This window comes from Vanessa atalanta, chromosome 7 (genome assembly GCF_905147765.1).
Source record: "Vanessa atalanta chromosome 7, ilVanAtal1.2, whole genome shotgun sequence".
Lineage (NCBI taxonomy): Eukaryota > Metazoa > Arthropoda > Insecta > Lepidoptera > Nymphalidae > Vanessa > Vanessa atalanta.
Genome location: NC_061877.1, coordinates 11,788,480 through 11,809,091, shown reverse-complemented (window position 1 = coordinate 11,809,091; position 20,612 = coordinate 11,788,480). Strand labels below are relative to the sequence as shown.

The 20,612-nt window shown below is 32.0% G+C and overlaps 1 protein-coding gene across 1 annotated transcript in view; it reads right to left on the bottom strand.

The window, feature by feature from the left end:
- LOC125065356 (alkylglycerol monooxygenase-like) overlaps positions 1–20,612 on the bottom strand; it is a 43,140-nt gene that overhangs the window by 8,426 nt on the left and 14,102 nt on the right. The window contains exons 2-5 of the mRNA XM_047672917.1: positions 17,339–17,508; positions 2,598–2,725; positions 1,748–1,899; positions 1,335–1,438 (exon numbers count right to left, since the gene is read on the bottom strand). Of these exons, the coding sequence (XP_047528873.1) occupies positions 1,335–1,438; positions 1,748–1,899; positions 2,598–2,725; positions 17,339–17,497 (543 nt within the window). The 5' untranslated portion in view covers positions 17,498–17,508. The remainder of the gene's footprint in view (positions 1–1,334; positions 1,439–1,747; positions 1,900–2,597; positions 2,726–17,338; positions 17,509–20,612) is intronic.

The following is a 20,612-nucleotide window of genomic DNA, read 5'->3' as shown; positions in this document are numbered from 1 at the left end:
GTTGGAAAATAATGAATCATCAATTAATCCTTATTTAATATTCTTAATAATGTATTTATGAACGTATTCAGTAGTAGTTTAGCAATGAAGGTATTTAACTAATAGTGAATTGTATGAGAAATGCAAATTTTACATTTTCCTTAAGATGCTAAGATAAGCTAAGATGATAATAAAGCTATAAATATAATTTTGTCGAGGTTATGATACTTAGAAACGATATTTAAACGAACTGAGTATTCTTAAATATTAAATGTTTTTCTTAACTTTTTATTTCTTTAAGATTATTTTTAACCTATCCAACTGTAATATTAAGATTTCCATTTATATTCAAACAATCCTTTTTACAATAAACTTTAAGAAAAAACTTAAATAAATACGTCCTACGTAAAAAAAGACAACATTTTATCATTCTACTATCTACGTAATGAGGTTTTATAAAAGTTTCAAAAATACTGGTACAAAAAACACACGTATTCCACAAAAACAATGAATAAATACATTCAAATTTGGAATGTCAAAAAACAGAGAAGTATTCAAACCTATGTTATTCGGAATACTAACAAAAGATTCGCAACAACATTTAGATAGGTATCTGTTAGCAGATAGATATATTCACTCATTAAGACGCGTCCTTTACTAAATTACTATCGACGTGCATTCGTAGGTGTTAGTGACACTGATAATATCAAGATGTCTAAGCCTTCATGAGTCGACTATGAGGAAAAACAGTCAATTAATTCAAATTTGATAAGATATATTTGTTAAGTTTGTTTTATTAAAACGCCTAAAGTTTAAGGTGGCGTTAGCATTCGAGTGAATAGATCTATACAATACTTTGATAACCAAGTACCGAATTTATAATATTGAAAAAAAAAAACCTTATTTATATAACAGTGATCAGCACAAGTGTGTCTGATATTATAAAGATTAATTGAATTGATTGCAGGCATCATCATCCTCCTGCCCTTATCCCAATTTTACTTGGGGTCGACGCAGCATGTCTTCTTCTTCCATACTTCTCTGTCAGACGTCATCTTACAAGTAACATTCTTTCTAACCATATCGTCTTTCACACAATCCATCCAGTTTCTTGGGTCGTCCCCTACCTCTATATCCATCCACATCCATACTCAAAACCTTTCTCACAACATGGTCCTCATTCCTCCGCATAACATGCCCATACCAAGACAGCCGGTTTCCAGATAGCTTCTCGGTTACCGGTGAATTGATTGCATTGAATTGAATTGATTGCAGGCGAATGCTCAAATTCGAGTCTTAGATTGTCACATTATAGGTAACAGGCGAAGGACCGCCCTCATAATATTAGTACTTACAAATCCACACCATCCTTGAAGAACTGACTGACGTATGCCAACGCCCATGTTAAAATCTTCAGACGTATGATGTACTTGATGCTGAGCCCACAGGATGTGAACCTCTATAAAAAAAAAAAGTTAACACTAGTTCATATTACGTTGTTGTAAATAACCAAAATAAAAAAAAATTATGAATTATTGGACAGGTTTGAATGTTCCGAATTTATTATCATATATAATAATAATTTCGCGTCAGAATATGCCAGAACAAGGCCTGAAACCAAGTAATTGTGTTAATATTCTACCTATCGGGATGAATTTCCATCACATTTTAATATGTGGAATCAAATAAGCCTCCCCTCTTCTCTCCAATAGAAAATATATTGTAATAATAGCATACATTAATAATATGTTAATAAATTAAATCTCACCGTGGCATGCTCTGTGCATCCAATAATAGCAGAAGTCGACGCCTAATGCCGCCGCGTACCAAGTCAGAGTATTATCCCAGGGTAGTTCAATAAGTCGGAAGTTTGAGTATATCCAGGTGTACAAATATGACTCTGCTCCTCGCCATATTAACCTAAAACAAATAATAACGTAAATTTAATTACAAATATCGTACATTATTTAATTGTTAATCTATTTCGGTTTTTATTAGTAGAACATTCAATTCGATACTCATAACAGAAAAAGGCTTTTTATAAATAACACAAGATAGATAAAATTGCAGTTATACGATCACGTTTATGGTCACGTTTAGTTCGAACCCGTGACCTTGAAAGTTCAGATCGGAAATAATACCTATTTCGTTTACTACAGCGAGCAAGCCTTAGATCAGTTGAAGTTGTGTAACGTGGAGATGGCAACAAGTTTGATTATTATAAGCTTGACTAATAATTATTAATAATATATATTTTCGGTATATGGCTTTCTAACATATCACGGCTAATTCTGGGCAAATCAAATATCGCTTTTCACGAAATCACTCTCACGGATTAAAGGAAAGGATAATAGTACAAATAAATTATAAATTTATCATGCAATATTAAGTATGGTAAATTTCGCTATACCAAAATACCATGTACCAGTAGGTAGAAATCCGAAAATATTAGTGTTGTACCAATCAAGTTCCAATTGAATCTAAACAAGCTACATTTTATAGTACACTAATGAGATTTATACTTGGAAGGAAAAATTAAAGATAAGGAAGATGTACCAGGTTTCTGGTGTAAAGGAATGTTTTTAGCTTTACTAAAATAAATAGTTATCAGTTCTCACCTTCCACATTCTTGAATAATACCATGTGATATGCTGGTTATGCCGTCGTTGAGACGGATGCCTTTCTTCCCTTCAAGCCTCAGTACTATATGTTCTATTATCATAAATATAAGGAAGTATGGATACGACTGAAACAATAAGAAATAATAATTATTAGGCGTGTATAAATATTTCAAACACGATATTGTCCTTAATTTTCTTAAATTCGAGATATTCAATTAATTTGACTTATGCCGTGACGGCAAACGTGATGTCGCTGTCTTAAGCCGTTACGCTCGCTCTCCGATGTCGTTTATGTGCCCGGTGAGTATATTATATAGTTTTTGGATATATGTTATTATATTAATAAGATTATTTAATTACTAACGAGACTATAGTTTTATTAATTTTCGATTTGTTTAATAATAATGATAACCTCTTACAAGAAGTATCGATTACGATGTTTCACTTCTGCTGCGAAGGGTTGGATTTAGAGTCCCGGAGACCCTGAGGCAACAGGGGAAATAAATAAAATGAATAAATATTGGACAACATCACATACATTACTCTGATCCCAATGTAAGAAGCAAAAGCACTTGTGTTATGGAAAATCAGATGTAACTTCGGTACCACAAACATCCAGACCCAAGACAACATAGAAAACTAATGAACTTTTTGTACATAGACTCGGCCGGGAATCGAACCTGGATCTCGGAGTGGCGTACCGTGAAAACCGGTGTACACAATACTCGACCATGGAGGTCGTCAGGGGAGTGTCCTTTATTATTATTTTCAAATTAATTTCTATCATACCGGTTTTAAATTATATATTAAAGAGGCATTCCGATACGTCATAACTTTTATAACTAACGATTGAATTTCAATATCCGTGATACAAGCAAACATATCTTCCTACTTAATTTTTCTATTTTGTTAATATGATTTTTTCGAAAAACGTAAGTACAAATCCGTCAAGCACTGACTTTTCATGTCCCCCAGGATGCCCTTTCCTAAATCTACCCTGTTGCGACCCTGCCAATCGTTCAATGAAGATCACATTTTTTATTATTTTTTGAAAGACTTTATCCGCTGCTCCTCTGAGCATTATAAAAGTATAGTAGGATGATATTGAAATTATCGTGGTTTCAATTGACTGCCAGGGAATACTACTTGTGTTTGGTGTTTTTTGTATTATCTTCCGTTGCTTAGGACTTAACATGAAGTGCCGTTATTTGTGATCATATAACACATAATAACATTGATAATACATAACAGAATCGATGATATGTATTCCAGTTATTAGGTAATATACATACCTCTATGTATACATGTATATCTATGTTATATCCTTGACGGTTTTTCTTTGTATGTTTTGAACCTTTAGTAGGTTTATAATTAATTTAATCTTACATTATTATGTTACTCACAGTTTATAAAGGCCTATTTGATTTGTATTTTCATTTCATGTAATAATATGTGCTTCTAATGTTAACTACGGCTGGGTTTAGGATCTTATCATAGTATTTGTGTAGCGAATGGTATAAACATTGTTTTATCTGTGAGCTTAGGTAAATACGTAGATGTTAGCGTAATGTGGATATTTTTAGGATTGAGGATGATTTAAATTATAATTCAATTGTTTATAATCGAAGATACCATTTTATTTCTAACTAGATACCAGTCAAATAAGGGACGTTTGCATTGACGGACAATACAAACAAAAATTTTATTTTTTGTGCTTGGAACCTTTTCGGGCGTACGAAGATCAACTATCACAATCAAATTTCATCACAATCGCATGAAAACTTTAGGATAGCTTAGGACAGATGACAGCCGAGATGGCCCAGTGGTTAGAACGCGTGCATCTTAACCGATGATTTCGGGTTCAAACCCAGGCAGGAACCACTGAAATTTCATGTGCTTAATTTGTGTTTATAATTCATCTCGTGCTCGGCGGTGAAGGAAAACATCGTGAGGAAACCTGCATGTGTCTAATTTCAACGAAATTCAGCCACATGTGTATTCCGCCAACCCGCATTTGAGCAGCGTGGTGGAATATGCTCCAAACCTTCTCCTCAAAGGGAGAGGAGGCCTTTATCCCAGCAGTGGGACATTTACGGGCTGCTTATGTATGTTATGTTATGTTATGTAGGACAGATGACAAATATAATTACGTTCTAGTCGTCGCCCGCGGCTTCGTTTACGTTTTGGAACTTTTTAGACCTAAAAGGCCTCTAGCCTATGCCCATTCTTGAGGCTTGGTTTGTTCAAACATGCTTGATGATGTCATCAAATTCGGCCGTAAACGTAAAAAAACAAACAGACAGACAGAGTTACTTTCGCGCTTATATTATTAGTATAGATTAAGAAGAAGTTAACATTTCGTCAAATTGATTTATTTTGTTCGTAAATTGTCTATTACTGTATTTATTCATTTACTTTTATCTCATCGTTCCCGCGTTTATTAATCTCGTTTGAATTTTTAATATTAATTATAAAGTTGATACGATAAAGTAATTTACTATAATGAGGTCGTAAGAACACATAATTTATATAAACTGTCGTCAAAGCGTCGAGTTTCTGTTGTGGTGTGTTTAAACCGCTGTAACCTGAGCTGAACGAGAACTGACGTTGATGAACCCGACGAAGCTATTTATAAGACTAAATGAGATGCAATTGGTAAAGTAATACTGGAATCTGATTGGCTGTTTAATGGAACTTAATCGATTTTATTTAAATTTATAAATTGTTTTTGTTTCTTGTATTAGAATCACTAAATAAATTAATGTTAAATAATAAACTTTATCAGTATCTAATTATGCGTTGGATGAAATCTGATATTATTTAATGAAATAAATAAATCACTAGATTTAAAATTTTTATCGAATACTATATGAAATCTAAGCGATCAAATCACCCATAGACACTTGCAGAGTAGAAATAAAAAAAATGATAATTAAAAAAGTAACTGCCCAATGACCCAGAGCTGGGCTAAGTCCTCTTCTTAATTTCATCCAAAACATGCTATTACACAATGTGTTCCTTCACCGCGGAGCACGAGATAAATTATAAACACAAATTAAGTACACGAAAATTAAAATTCTGGCTCGAGTTTTGAACCACTGGTTATAATTCAGGTTTTCTAACCACTAGGGCATCTCGGTTCGTCGCCATAATTAATAATATTTTTTTTAATTTCTATTGAAATTATATATTATACACCTTTTTTTCCTTTATTCTAATAGAATCAGTGACTTTACAATTTTGTTTTGTTAATTAGGTCCTGGTACTGATAAAATGTTATTACATTCCCACATCTCAGATAGGGGGCCTAATAGATGACCAAAATAATATAACGGAAGACGTCCAGATCTAATTCTAAGACACAAAGCAGTTTCAACATAATTATATCCGCATTATCCTAATGAGGAAGAATGAGGTTCGAACAGAAAAGGTTGAATGTAATTTATATTTATTTCATTGAAAACGTCTTTTAAACAAATATAAATATAGCAGGGCCTTGTCGAAAATAGTATCCTTTTAGGATTAGATCAAAGGTGGATTGTAGTTCAAATTTGGTTGTAAGTTATTCGGGCTTAAATAAGTACATATTTGCGAACTGATATATTGCCTTTTCGGAACACGATATCGACGAATCTTACATGCTCGACCATTTTTCATTCAAGCCTGAGACTAAATATGTGTTTCAATAGACAAAGACAAAAGTTCGCAGCCATCTTTCTCCACTGTTTGTCAACCGATTTTAATTTATTTTTGCTTAATATGAACATCAGTTCGATTTACAAATCCAAATTTGTTTTTTTTTCCTAATTATGATTATGGTTGAATTTCGAGTACTCACACTAGTATTATGAATTACATGTAGTGTGAGTGTGTGAGTGTGCTTAAATTGAATTTGGAATATGTATTCGTTAATTCAAAAAAGAGAGAGAGGTTAAGACAAACCAAAAAAAAAATTATTGAAGCGTGCACTTGTATGCGTGTATGTGTTAGAAAATAAAACCTTTTTTGCGTCAAAACTGTGTTATTTTATTTTAAAAAGACACTTTTCTTTGTATGGAATAACAGGGCTGTATTATAATTTTATTATTACAGATAAGATAAAAGTAAATACGCGTGGATGATACGTCTATAACAAAGGGTTATCAGTTTTCATTGTCTCTTATTATTTCGATATAATAACAATTTTCCATGTGTTATATAAAGCTGATATTATTTATTCATAATAACTACAACATTGTTGTATTTGTAGACTGAATTCCTATATATTTCTATGTACAGAGGTTTTAAGTTCAACGCTGTGTTTGTTCTATTTTTAGAAATACTATTAATAAAATCACTTCACGTATTATTTGATTAATATTCCATACAAAATATAATCTTATTCGTGTTCTATGCATTTAAATATCATTCATCCGATTGAGTTAAAATTTTATACAGTAATTGTCGTTTCTATATACATTTAAAGGGTCTGCCCACTACACCGTGTCATACCATGACCGTGCTAGGAACGTGTCGGAAACACAATACTCTAACAATTGGGAAATATAAAACTATGCGTACCTACGCTCCGTCACCAACTGCGAGCCCTACACGGAGCGGCAACACTTGCCGGCAAGAATATTTACCGGTGCTCCGTGCAATGTACGGGATATAACCGCTTATTAATATAAAAAAAAGTATTCACGCTTCCTTATGCGTCTGTCATGTGAAAACACGAATGAACTACTGCAACTTGAAGAAAAGGAACTATAAAGATATGTGTTGACACGTATATTATACGCTGATACTGTGGTCAATATACTTGTTCATGGCAGGATATATTACATACATATATAATTGTATTTAAGGTCTTGGAGGCCTTTAGCCCAGCTGTGGGAAAATTACAGGCTGCTAATGATAAAATGATAAAAATGCTAAAAAATAATTGTATTTAACTATCATGACGTTGTATTTCTAGATGTTGAAATAGAGTAACTACTGAGTTTCTTGCCGATTCTTCTCGGTAGAATCTGAATTCCGAACCGGTGGTCGCTTCACTTAATATGGTCTGTTAAATGACGATTCAAAAGTGCTTGTAAAATTGTAATACTCGGGTATGATACGCTGTTTATACGGTCTAGTGGGCTATAAGTATGACGCTTATTTCTATACTTTATACTTTCATAGCACGATCATGGTATGACAAGTTGTAGTGGGCAGACTCCTTTGCCTAAAGATTTTGTCCAGTTCTATCAATGTACAATAGGTAGCGAGAGAGTTACGTATTGAATATATTCACAATCAAATTTATATGCATTACAATTCACGTCAGGTAATACCTTGTTAATAAATGATACAGAGATATTTATATATGTAAAATGTACATATAAGTATAGAAAATAGTAAAAAGGATGGACGTCGTAGTGTAATGAATGAAATGTTCCCTTAATTCTAAATTCAAAATAGTTATCTTCTAGACGATTGGCGGAACTTACTGCGAATGGTTCATTTATAGAATGCTTAGAGCAAACATTGTAGCTAAGGAATGAAGATGGAGTGTATACAGACGTTATACACCAATCAATCATAGTATATCTTGTTGGTAATCAATCATTTTTATTCTATTTTTAACGATTACCACGCACACATGTGAATGTTTGATGCCAGATAATGTTTTCTTGTTTTACTCACATTTGTTTAATTGCTTTTCATCATGTGTCTTAGTTATAATTTTAAGTATAAAATATTTGTATGAATTTTAGATAACAAATATAATTAAAATGTTTTGTTTTTTTTTCAAACTATCTTTTATTGTTTATAGCTGAGAAAAGATAAGTTTTCTTCTGATCCATCATAACCTTATTGTTTTCGGAAGCGTCAAACAGTTATAACAAAAATAAAACTTCAATAGCCTATACTCATATATAACAATAATATAACAGCAATCGTGTTAGATTTGCTGATATTTATTGAAGAGTTCCATCGTCTATATCCAAAAGTGATCATCTTTCGAATCTATCTTTACGGATTTTAAATATAATTATTTCGAAATAAACCTCTTTCGAACAATTATATAATACATTTAAACATCCGTCTATATCAAGGAGTTATTATATGCTCGGACATAAGTACGTTATAAAAATATTTGTAATTTAAGTTTAAGTTTAACAATAAAATATATGCTTGTTAATCATGCATGATAATAATACAGCAAATATTAAACACCCAACAGTAATTCGATAAATAATTAATCGAATTGTTAAGCAGAAAGTTAACACATGTACACATCGCCAAGTGTCAAGTTAATAAATGAAAACAATTGCAATCTGTCATCAGTTATTGTGTACTAATTAATACTCAGAAAAGTCAAATCAATTAGGTCATGTTTATTGAAGAATCGAGTACAGTCGGATACGAAAATGTATGCATAATTTTTTTTTTTAATCGTTATATTAAATTGTTATACTGCCTAGTGAAAATATACTGGCACACTAAAATGTCTTTGGAGATATAAATACAAGAAGAAAAACATATATATATGTCGGCTAGCGAGAAAATGATATAAGTGACTTATTCTTTAGCCCTTAGACGCTGGCACGGCCAGAAATATTCACTAATCACTCTGTACACACAATATGCTGACATATTTGTCCATATAGCGGGAAAGAGACATTAGTTACCTGACGGGAAATTATTGTCACCTTTAATTATTTATAAGTATTTAAATGTAATCTAAATTATTACTTTCTCTGTAATTTATTTATTTATTTTCGGGCTATTATCTTATTTCTCTCATGTATCAAAGCGCAATTTTAGCTTGTGAATCTACTAAAATTTAATACAGTTATCACACTTAAAGAATATTTAACTGCAAACACCATTTCGAGAATTATTACAGTTTTTTTATTTATTATTTTTTTTTATATTGTATATATTTTGTAATTATCATAATTATTATGTCAATATAAATCATTTTAATCTATTATTCAATTATTATTTCCTTTGTTTTACTATTAGCTTCAAACGTGTTTTGTATCTTCCGGCTCAAAATTTTATTCACATTTTATAAGAGCATGTTTTCTGTATATTTCTGGACTATTTCTATATTTTGCGCGTTAATAAGTTTTTAAAAAACAAGTTTAACAACCGTTTTACGTCTTATTTTTGTAACAAATTTTTGTCGTGATCATCTAGGCAGACCTGTTTGTTAAATTTTGTTTGTCTATAAATTGATTTTTCTGTATGGGATTCCTAGGCTGAATGTTATTCGGTCAGTCTGACCATATCCATAAATTAAGAAATAAAATAAACGAATTAACTTATTTTAAATTAACGAAGTTGGGTCGGTAGGCTAGGTTTATTAATAGATGTGTTGTTGAAATTATTGAAGTTTTTGATACAAGGCCTCAATTAATAATACAAAAGATTAATCGTACATATACAATATAAAGAGCGGCGACGTATTTAACTAATTACGAAATTTAAAAAGTTTATTAAGACTAAATTAATAAATAAGTCTTATTATTCATTAAAAGAGAACTTTTTAGAAAAAAACGCCTGGATTTAGGCTCAGTTTCCATCACAAGACACTAATTATTGTAAAAAAACAGCATTTTAAATCAGTTTATTTGAAAAGAGAACTATACGAGTTTCTTGCCGTTTCTTCTCGCTGGAGGCTGCTTTCCGAAACGATGGTAGTATTTTAATATTGACGATTCAAAAACGCTTCGTTGTGAAGTTTACTTGAATAAACTTGATTTGATTTAATATTGGTATGATGGTGTTGGTGAACTCGTGGTACCATTTAAGTATAGAATACCATGTGGGTGGAAGTAGTATGCGCGATGTTTATATGAGCCAATATGATCAGTGGTTACCAATGGTTCAAAGGCAAGCAATATTTCACGTGCCAATTCGTGTTTATAATTCATAACATGTGTCGAACCCGCATTGCAGAGTGGTGGAATTAACTCCAAGTCTTTTCAAAGGGAGGCTTTAGCCGTGGGACATTTATAAGCTTACTACTACTTATGTTATAACTGCTAACGAACTCATTTACCTATTTACATTTATTAAATTATCATGAATACTATTTTCGTTTATAATAATCTTCGTTTATATGCAAGGCCTTGTGCAACATACGTGTTTAATGTGAATACTATCAATAGAAAACTAGTTCCCAATAAAAACAATGTCAAGAGCAATTAGAAATACATTTAATTAATTTTAGAAGACCTAAGATATTCGTGTCATCGTTTTCAAATGTGACATAAAGGCTAATTTAAATTTAGAACAGCGATTCAGTTGCGAAATGTTCTTAGTAAATTTGTTCCAATTTCAAATAGTCACACAATAATTCTTACATGGAAACAAGACTTACGTTATATCATTTTTTTTCTAACGAAAGGAAGAGTTACCAAGATCTCTATGTGGTCATTCAATTTAATTGTACTTTATTAACATAAACTCAGTAATTAGAAATGTGGGAAAGAGTAACTATTGAGTTTTTTGACGGTTCATTTCGGTACATACATTCCGAACCGGTAGTAGCTTTAAATTTAATTCAATACCGTAATATGCTGATTCAAAATTGTTTTTTGAGACTCTTTATAACGGATATTTTAGAGGAATATTTTGACCTAGGTGTACTATAAATATCACTAAGCTGGTTTTGGATGTTAAGACATTTCTAGTCAGTTTATTTCTAGGTAATTTAAATTTTTAAGTGTCAATAGCGCAATGATTTGTGGCGCCTAGCGATGTAAAAAGTCGCAGTTTCAATTCCGAGCTATTGTCGTCCTCATTCCTAACACAACCTTAATTGGAGAGATAAATAGAAATATTTGTAATTTCTTAAAATATGCCCCATGCTTCTATTTTTTTTTTAATATTTTTTAATTGTGATAGAATACTTAATATTAAGCTCATTCTCAACCAATATATTAGAACATGGTATTCGTTTTATAGTTACGTTTAAATTTGAAAAGATCGGGTCCATTTAATCTTCCGGTGTCGTTCGTGAATCGTAATTAGGTCAGAAGTCTAAGGAATAAAATGTGCTATAAACGATAATAAATGGAAACTCATTTGACATTCCGTTTTGAACGAATCATATTGTTACTTTTAACGTTACAACGTTAACATTTCTACGATTTACGTTCGTTATTAAAAAGTAAAAAAATAACGTATTTTTTCAGAGCCAACTGATTATGTATAATGTGTTATTAAATTGCTTTCAACGAACCATTCAGTTGTTTTTAACGTTAACAAATAACGTTATTTATCAATGCATTTTTATGAACATGTATTACATATTAAAAATAAAATTTTAATTTACGATAACATTAAAAGTTTTTTAAAGAAGTTTTTTTTATATTTTTCTGCATGTCTGTGCCAATTGCGCACTATTGTTTTCCTGACATACGTGTCATGAATAATATTAATAAAAAAACTGTAAACACATTGAATGTAAATTAATTATTCATTAATTCTTTTGGATTCCAACTCCGGATCAGTTTTAGGGATCCGCGATTTTTTAATTTAAAAATGACGTTAATGGCGTCTAAACTAAAGCCGGAGTAACTCAGTCCTTAGAATACATGGGCTTAATACAAAGATCATGGTTTTACATGCGGACTTTGTGAATTAAGATGTCGTCGAAAACCAGTATATGCTGAATGAAATTCTGTCAACCAACCGCAATGTAATTGATTTGAACCCAATAATATGGGATGTTGCTGTACTATACAATACATTATTAATAAAATATAATAAGTTATATATATTCCTGTAAATATTCCAATGGTAACAGGCACCTCGCCCCTTGAGGTACTTAAGGTTCAAACCACGATGCTCAAATGATAGACAGACTTTTCCGACTAATGCAGGTTACCTCACGATGTTTCTTAAGCCGCCGTAATCCCATGATAAATTAGACACATAGTTAGTGCTTGTCGGGTTTGAACCTGCAATCTTTGCTTAAGATTCAAGTGTTTTAACCACTGGGCCATTTCATGGTTATATATACACTTTTCAATAAAAAAGTGTAATAGGTCATCGCACTATTTTAGCTATAGACTACTTACTACTATTTCATTTTAGCTACTGAACCCTTCATCTATATGACCCGAACTTGACCGAATATTGTTATTGCCAATGTACTGGACAAAAACTGTGACAATTAGCTTAAAAAAAAATCGCGCGTATATTCGCAAATTGTAATAAGATAAAAAAGTGTTATTCACGTCATTTAAAATAAAAATAAATTAATTGTAAGAAAAAATAGTTTTCAATGAACGCTGTGTTGAGCTTAAAATTAATATAATATATATATATAATAAAAAAATGTTGCAGACCTTGGTTAATATAGCTCAAATTGCGACAAAAAAAAATTATAGCTTGGCCTGCGCGATCTGTCTCTTGAATGCAAGAGCGTAATAAAATGTCATGTAAATTTTGTATCCTTACGTTTGCTCATGAGCGTCATAATAGTATACAAAAATATTCAATTGAAAAGAAACGCAAGGCCAGTCGTATCAACCACTTTTGTCATATAAATAATTATTCTTTTCGGATAAATATTTTTGTGCGTGTTTCAGGAGTCTGGAGAGTTGATATTGAACCGGGTAGGTGGCGCTGCGTTGCGTATCTCGTAAGAAGTCGTAGCGCTACTATTTTGTTTTTTTTTTTTTTTGTTTTAATACGCTAATCTCTGTTACGATCAGCCTTAAAATGTTTTAATTTATTTATCGCTTCTGAAAGCCCAATTCTTGAGGAAACTATTAGCTCATGAAGGTGAACCTCTTAAAAACCGTTAAACTACAAGTAAAATTAAAAAAAAAGGTAATTCTTGTCAATCGTATCACGAACATTAAGATAGTGTAAGACAACAATAGGGAGGAATACTATTAATTTAGATACGTTGCCGATCCAACTTTGACTGAACCAAAATACAGTGACAATTTTTTTAGTGGAATTATTCTGAGGATCGACTGACGCGACAAACCGCGCAGAGCAGCTAGCTTACGATATAATTCCTTTAAAATTCTTTAAATTTTATATTTTTAGAAAGTTCCAGCGATTCTGGTTACAATATGATTATGACCTTGCGGTTCAACTTGTCCAGATTAAATTAATACAATCTTGCGTCGTAACGATAATTCGTTTATAAAAAATGTTTTGTAATGCGAAATAATTACAAAACTAGTATTAATTTATGTGTTTTTTTATATTCAATTTGATTTGTTTTTTGTTAATCTCGAATTTGTTGTTCATATTAACGCTTGGCACACTTTTGTACAGCGAGTAATGACTTTTTAATAGAGGACCGTTGAACGCAATTTTCAAACATATATAGCTATTTAAAAGTATTTAAATAAATATGCTAATGATATACTGAAATTGAGCCGAGATGGCCCAGTGGTTAGAACGCGTGCATCTTAACCGATGATTACGGGTTTAAGCCCAGGCAAGCACCACTGAATTTTCATGTGCTTAGTTTGTGTTTATAATTCATCTCGTGTTCGGCTGTGAAGGAAAACGTGAGGAATCTTGCATGTCTGTCTGCCACATCTGTATCCACCAACTCGCATTGGAGCGGCGTGGTGGAATATGCTCCAAACCTTCTCCTCAAAGGCAGGCAGCCTTAGCCCAGCAGTGGGAAATTTACAGGCTGTTAATTTATGTAAAATGTAATAATGAAACTGAGATGGCACATTAGCTAGAAAACGCGAATTCTTTTTAAAGGCTGCGTGTTCAAACTTGCGAAAATACCATTGATATTTCTTGGACTTATTTATTATTTATTATTACTAACTTATTACTTATTTCCCGAGTGTCCCCACACATGGATACATCCATGTGTGGGGACACTCGGGACAATTTTGATAGCGAATTATTATTTTATTGCAATCGAATCAAAACGTAATCGTTATGTCACGTTACCGTTCAAAAATTTTCATATTGTATTAAATCAACGATTTAGTTGCGATTTGGTCGAATTTGGTTCGAATTAAAATCGAGAGCGTATCGTAACCGTTATAAGTTAGTATGATTGGCTTGTGTCGGATGAAATTCACATGTGTGTCAACTATCGGGCAATCCGCACAGTAGTGCAAGAAGCTTCGTACCTTAATCAAACTCAACAGGGAGAGGTTCTTTCCCAGCAGTGGGATATTTGCTTTTTCTTTTTAATTTTGTATGTTATTTGAGCCGAGAGGGCTCAGATTATTTCGCTTATGTCAAATTAATACTTTAAGTTGTATGTATTATTTTTATATTCTTCGACTTCGGTGACATTCTTGACGGAGAATAGCGGACTATGGACCATTGGCGTTAATACGGTTGCAATTTATATTCCCGCTCATAGTACGATAGAATTGCAATCTGACCCAACCGGTGAGAAATCGGGCCCGGAATCCACGTACTATACATGCTTTTCAAGGAACGTTTGAAATTCCAACTACCTACTGAACGTCCTTCTGAGATTTTATCGACGGGAAAGCGAAAATTCTATAAACCCGACTTGGGTTACCCACCCGAGACCTCATTATCTGTAGCCGTACAATCATGTTTTACTTATAACATCTAACTTATATGAAATAACTTTATATATACTTATATAACTATGCTCTCGTAAATACGTAAATAATTTATCGTAGCATGTTACATAATTAATTGATTTATTTGTTAATTTTATGAAAATGAATTAATAATAAAGTCTCGCTAGACGTCGATGTGCGCTCGGATCTTTATGCCTGTTGACCATTAAGATTCACTTATTAACCGACTTCAAAGGAGAATAAAGAAAACCAATTAATAAATATCGAATAAAATTAATAAACATAGCCTATGAGTTTCCTTTACGAAGTATATATTATTCTTAAGTATAAAGGCACGCATACGCATATATATCATGCCGTTTGTGGTCACGACGTCCGAGCCGCTCACACCCAAAGGCGATAAAAGATTTTTCACATTAAAAAAATAATAGCCATATAAGTTCACTGTTGTATTTGTCATATATCACGGTCCTTTTTTATTTTGTATGGATTAGTAACAAATGAGTGAGCCAGTGTACACAACAGTCATATAAGGTATAACATCTTAGTTCCCAGCGTCAGTAGCACATTGACAGAGTCATCTCAAGCTATGCTGGGGCCCTTGGGCACCATGAATTTACTACTATGTACAAATAATTTGCTTATGGCAAGTCCTTATGTATACCTTCAAATAAACGGTGCGGTAATTTTCGTATATTCGTAGGAATCTGATTGGTTGTACAATCTTATGGCTATTTTATAGCCTTTTTTGATAAATATGTTAGTTATTTCTTACAAATATATCACTTTCAAAAATATATATAGCAGTCAACGTGAGAACAAACGTGTGAAAGAAGTTGTTGGTTCATCTGGGCCCTCTCAGGGGGTCCTGGGCACGTGTACCATGTTTTCTATGGTAAAGACGGCAATGCACATCGACAATGTGAGCCAATGATAATACAAGTTAACAACAATAATACAAGTTAATCTTAAAGCAAATACTATTATAACTGTACTTAGTTATATGATTGTACGGAATCGTCTGACAAATAACGTTACGATTTAATGGATATCGTACTTTAGCTCGCTCATGACAGAGTAAAAAGGTTAATAATCTCATCAGATGTATAGAGCGCGAGTCTATTTTCTTCGTGGAGACGTTAAAATTGAATTTTGATTAAATTATTTCTTCTAAGCGTTACAAAATTATATCCTTGATGTTAGACACGTGTCTTTGTAAAGGTATTTTATGAGTTTGTTTCGTATTCTATTATAAAATAACGTTAGAAAATGATATTTCGTGTTTATATAAAGAATTTCGTCTAATATAACGCAGTTTTTTTTTTTTTATAACTGGTTTTGTTAAAAGTATTGTTAGTGGTAGTTCCTGCTTGGGAGCATCTATTATCAAATTTTCAATCACCAATCCGCAATGTTTTATCAAACTCCAACTAAAATAAAAACTGTGGTACTCATTTTAATATAATGCAAGTGGCTTAATTTTCAACACTTACAAAGACTTAAGACATTACGTGATGATACTTCAACTCTCAATAAAAATATAAATAGTGATTTATTTATGAATAACGTCAATTTAATTGAGAATATTGAAGAGGAACTTTTTCATTAGCTTACATGTTATTCAATATGCCTCTGTACATCGATAACCGGTTATTTTACTGGAATAAAACCAGTCGGCTTGCTTATATTGCAAGGGATGGGATCACTAATTATTCGTTCCCATTAGTAATAAAATGATTGCTAAATGGACTCCTCGAACGGGTTCTCATCCGGTGCGCTTGATCGCTCTGCGAGCAAAGACATCCGCCGCATCTGTCTCTCTAACGACTCGTTCGTCGTAATGACACGTGAACAGTATTCCGCGGTAGCAGAGGTATAACCAAGGATTATTTATTAAGATACCTCGACACACGAATAAGCGAAGTACTGCTGTTTGACGGTAGAATATCTGATGAGTGGGTGGTACCTACCTAGACGGGCTTGCACAAAGCCCTACCACCAAGAACTTTCTGAGCTATAGAGTATAAATAATATATTTATTTCATATCACATTGTTTATTAATAAATTACAACCGTGCGAAGCCGGGGCCAGTCGCTAGAGACCAATAAATAGGATCATGGTGATACTTCACTCCTAACTAAAACAAACCTTTCTTATTTACAAAAACAGGATTTGAAAGACAAGTGGAAATGACTTACCTGTCTAAAAAAATTCGGTACATCTTCTGGTTTCTGATATAATTGTTCCTTTGGCGAGTGTAAGTAGAACATTCTTCCAACGCCTTTCAAGTGGTTCGTTACCATTTCCGACAGTCCACTGTCCGTGGACGCATTAGCGAACGTCATTTCGGACGCCATTTTCTTATTACCTTAAAATAAATAAAAAAAATATTATTAGAATTTGTGTGAGGCATCAATAAACAATTTCAACCTTATCTTTCTGATGTTTTAAGGGTCAAAGTTTATAAAATTTGTTTTGCTAATGTAAACAAATAGGATCTTTGGCCTCGTGATTAGTGCGAATAGGTTTTGGGTTAAATTGTTACTAATGGAATATTTTTGAACAAACTAACTGTTATAGTGGCAATCTGTCCTAGAATATTATTTTATTATAAGCAGGCTAGTATTATAATAATAGCATTTAGAAGACAAAACTAATGCTTATTTTCACACTATTACCTACTTATTTTACTCTAACTTAGATATAATTAAAAAACCGCCTTTGAATGTAAATTCTATCAAGAGACAAAAAATTCAGTAGTTACTTTTTCTTATTATTGGAACTATGTACTTAATATAGTAAACCTTGATGTTTTTATTATTAATAACTAACTGCTTTGCTCATTTCGAATTTAGTTCATGACGAAAATACTTCAAGAACTTGTTTATCCAAACATCACCAGACCGATGTCTGTCCTTGGGGTTAAATCTTGTTTTGTACCAAATTTAAGCAGATAAGATTCAGTGGCTTAGCCATGAGTGTAATAGACAGGCAGACTGTACTTTTGCATTTATAATATTAAAATATTTATTATTGTGGGATAAATATAATATTCTTTAACATGCCTTATTTGCTAATGACTAGGCAAATAGTGTAATACAAGATAAACACTTACTATTTTTTAAATGAAATATCAAATAACTAGCTGCTCGGCCCGACTTCGTCGGCATAAAATACGAATTTTACTTACTTTTTGGACTGGGTCCAAACTCAACTATTTAGGGACACATTAACTATATACAAAAATGTCATCAAAATTGTTGGAACCATTTAAGAGGAGTTCAGTGACATACACACGCACAGAACATTTAATAGGAAGATTGTGATATATAAAATTTTGGTAATAGTAATTTATGAAGTCAAGAAGATGATGTCAAGTATTGTTAGATGTTTACGTTTGAAATAAAACATTCCTGGTCATGAAAAACTAGTCATTGATGTTCACTAGTGTTTATAAAATAAAATGCAGTTAGAGCGGAACATTATAAAGAAGCAACAAAAGCGAATACAAAGTGCTGTCACTTTAATTATTAAGTAATTTGATTGACACGCTACCTCACGTAAAATTACTTTTCTATTTTGTTATCATAATTAATATTGAGAAAAGTAAGTACGATTTTTAAATTGTTTATATAAGGTACAAGTTTTTCCGAACTCGATGTTTTAAAACTTTTCCAATTTCACTTTTTCCGAGATTGAATGTCGTTTCTCCCTCTGGGAAACATTTCATTTATTTTAAGTACAATTATTTCATTGTAATCTTATTATTCTCGTTTTATTTTAATTAACTTTTTTTTATTCTAAAAGTATTATTATTATTTAAGTAATCTTTTTTCTGTAAAAATTGTAACATAAAAATTTTTTTCTAGTATAGTATTCCTGGTCACCTCATAATAAGTGCCCATAGATAATGTCTAAGATATTAAGAACCTTGAGATGAATATCTGATGAGTTGGTGGTACCTACTCAAATGGACTCTTTGGATTTGTTTCTTTATTGTTTTAAAATATTTTTGAAATTAAAGAGATCTTCGAAAGTAGTTTGAATCATTGTAGTAATAGTAAATGCAAAAAAAGTTACAACCAGTTCATTAAAAAAAAATGTTGTAACCAAAAATTGAGAACCTCCTCCTTTTACGAGGTCAGTTAAAAATCGAACATGTATTTTAGACTACAAAGACAAAAATAGAATGACAATTTACATATTCAAATTTAGAATGCGAATTTTTTAATAGACACAGTATATAGACGCTTGTCTACATTTCGAAATTTATTTTCCGACTGAATCGTAAATCGAAAAGTTCAATTTATCGCTTAATATATTATTCAGTTCAAGGTTTGCGAATCGAAATCGTAATACAAAGTCCGTTCGTTAATGAATAATCTAACAAAGCGATTGACAAAAACGCCTCACGCTTCAATCAATATATCTTTTTTTATGATGATTGATCTTTATAAGGAGGAAAAGTCTATAAGTATTCGTCAACAGAGATCCTTATCGTATTATTGTAGTAAGACTGGTGTAGTTGATTAAATGATTATTTTAAAATTTTCGATATAATGTCTATGTTATTGAATTATCACTGTAACAGCTGATCGGTAGATTGAGAATGAAACTATTTTTTTATGGCATTGTTTGGCGGACGAGCATATGGGCCACCTGATGACAAGTGGTCACCACCGCCCATAGACAAAGGCGCTGTAAGAAATATTAACCATTCCTTACATCAACTATGCGCCACCAACCTTGGGAACTAAGATGTTATGTCAATTGTGCCTGTGATTACACTGGCTCACTCACCCTTCTAACCGGAACACAATAATACAGAGTACTGTTAATTGGTACCAAGATAGGTACCAACCTACCCATACGAGTTTGCACATAGCCCTACCACCAATTAATTCTGTTAGTCTGCTATTTTAACAAAAAAAAACAAAAAAACACTGATTTTCTTTCGTCGGTTCTTTTCAGTTGTTTAATTTGACAATCAATATGTAAGTGTAATACTTTCATATCGAATAAAGGAGTTTGATTCGATTCTAGATGTGCTAGTGAAGGAAATCCGTAAGTTCAATTGAATCGGCCGTTGTTACTTAGACTATTATAATTATTTTTTACGAAATGTATGAAAACAGTTTTATCTCTAGAAGTTCTTACCCGGATTTGAATCTACGACCTTGGATTAAGAACCACTAGTTTTATCACCACTTAAATTTATACCTAAATGAATATAGTCATTAAAAAGATTTAAGCAGAACGAGAAATAAAAGGTTAGCATACCGGTCACAGTAACTTTGTATAGTGAAAATATAAAAGAATTAAGGCTATATTACGATAAAATAACGGAATTATATACGTATATATTAAAATTAACTTTAAAAAGAGTAAAAAAGACATGATATTTAAATAAATATTGAAAGTAAACTAAGTAAGCAATATTAAATACCGAAAAATGCTTTTTAATTATTATTT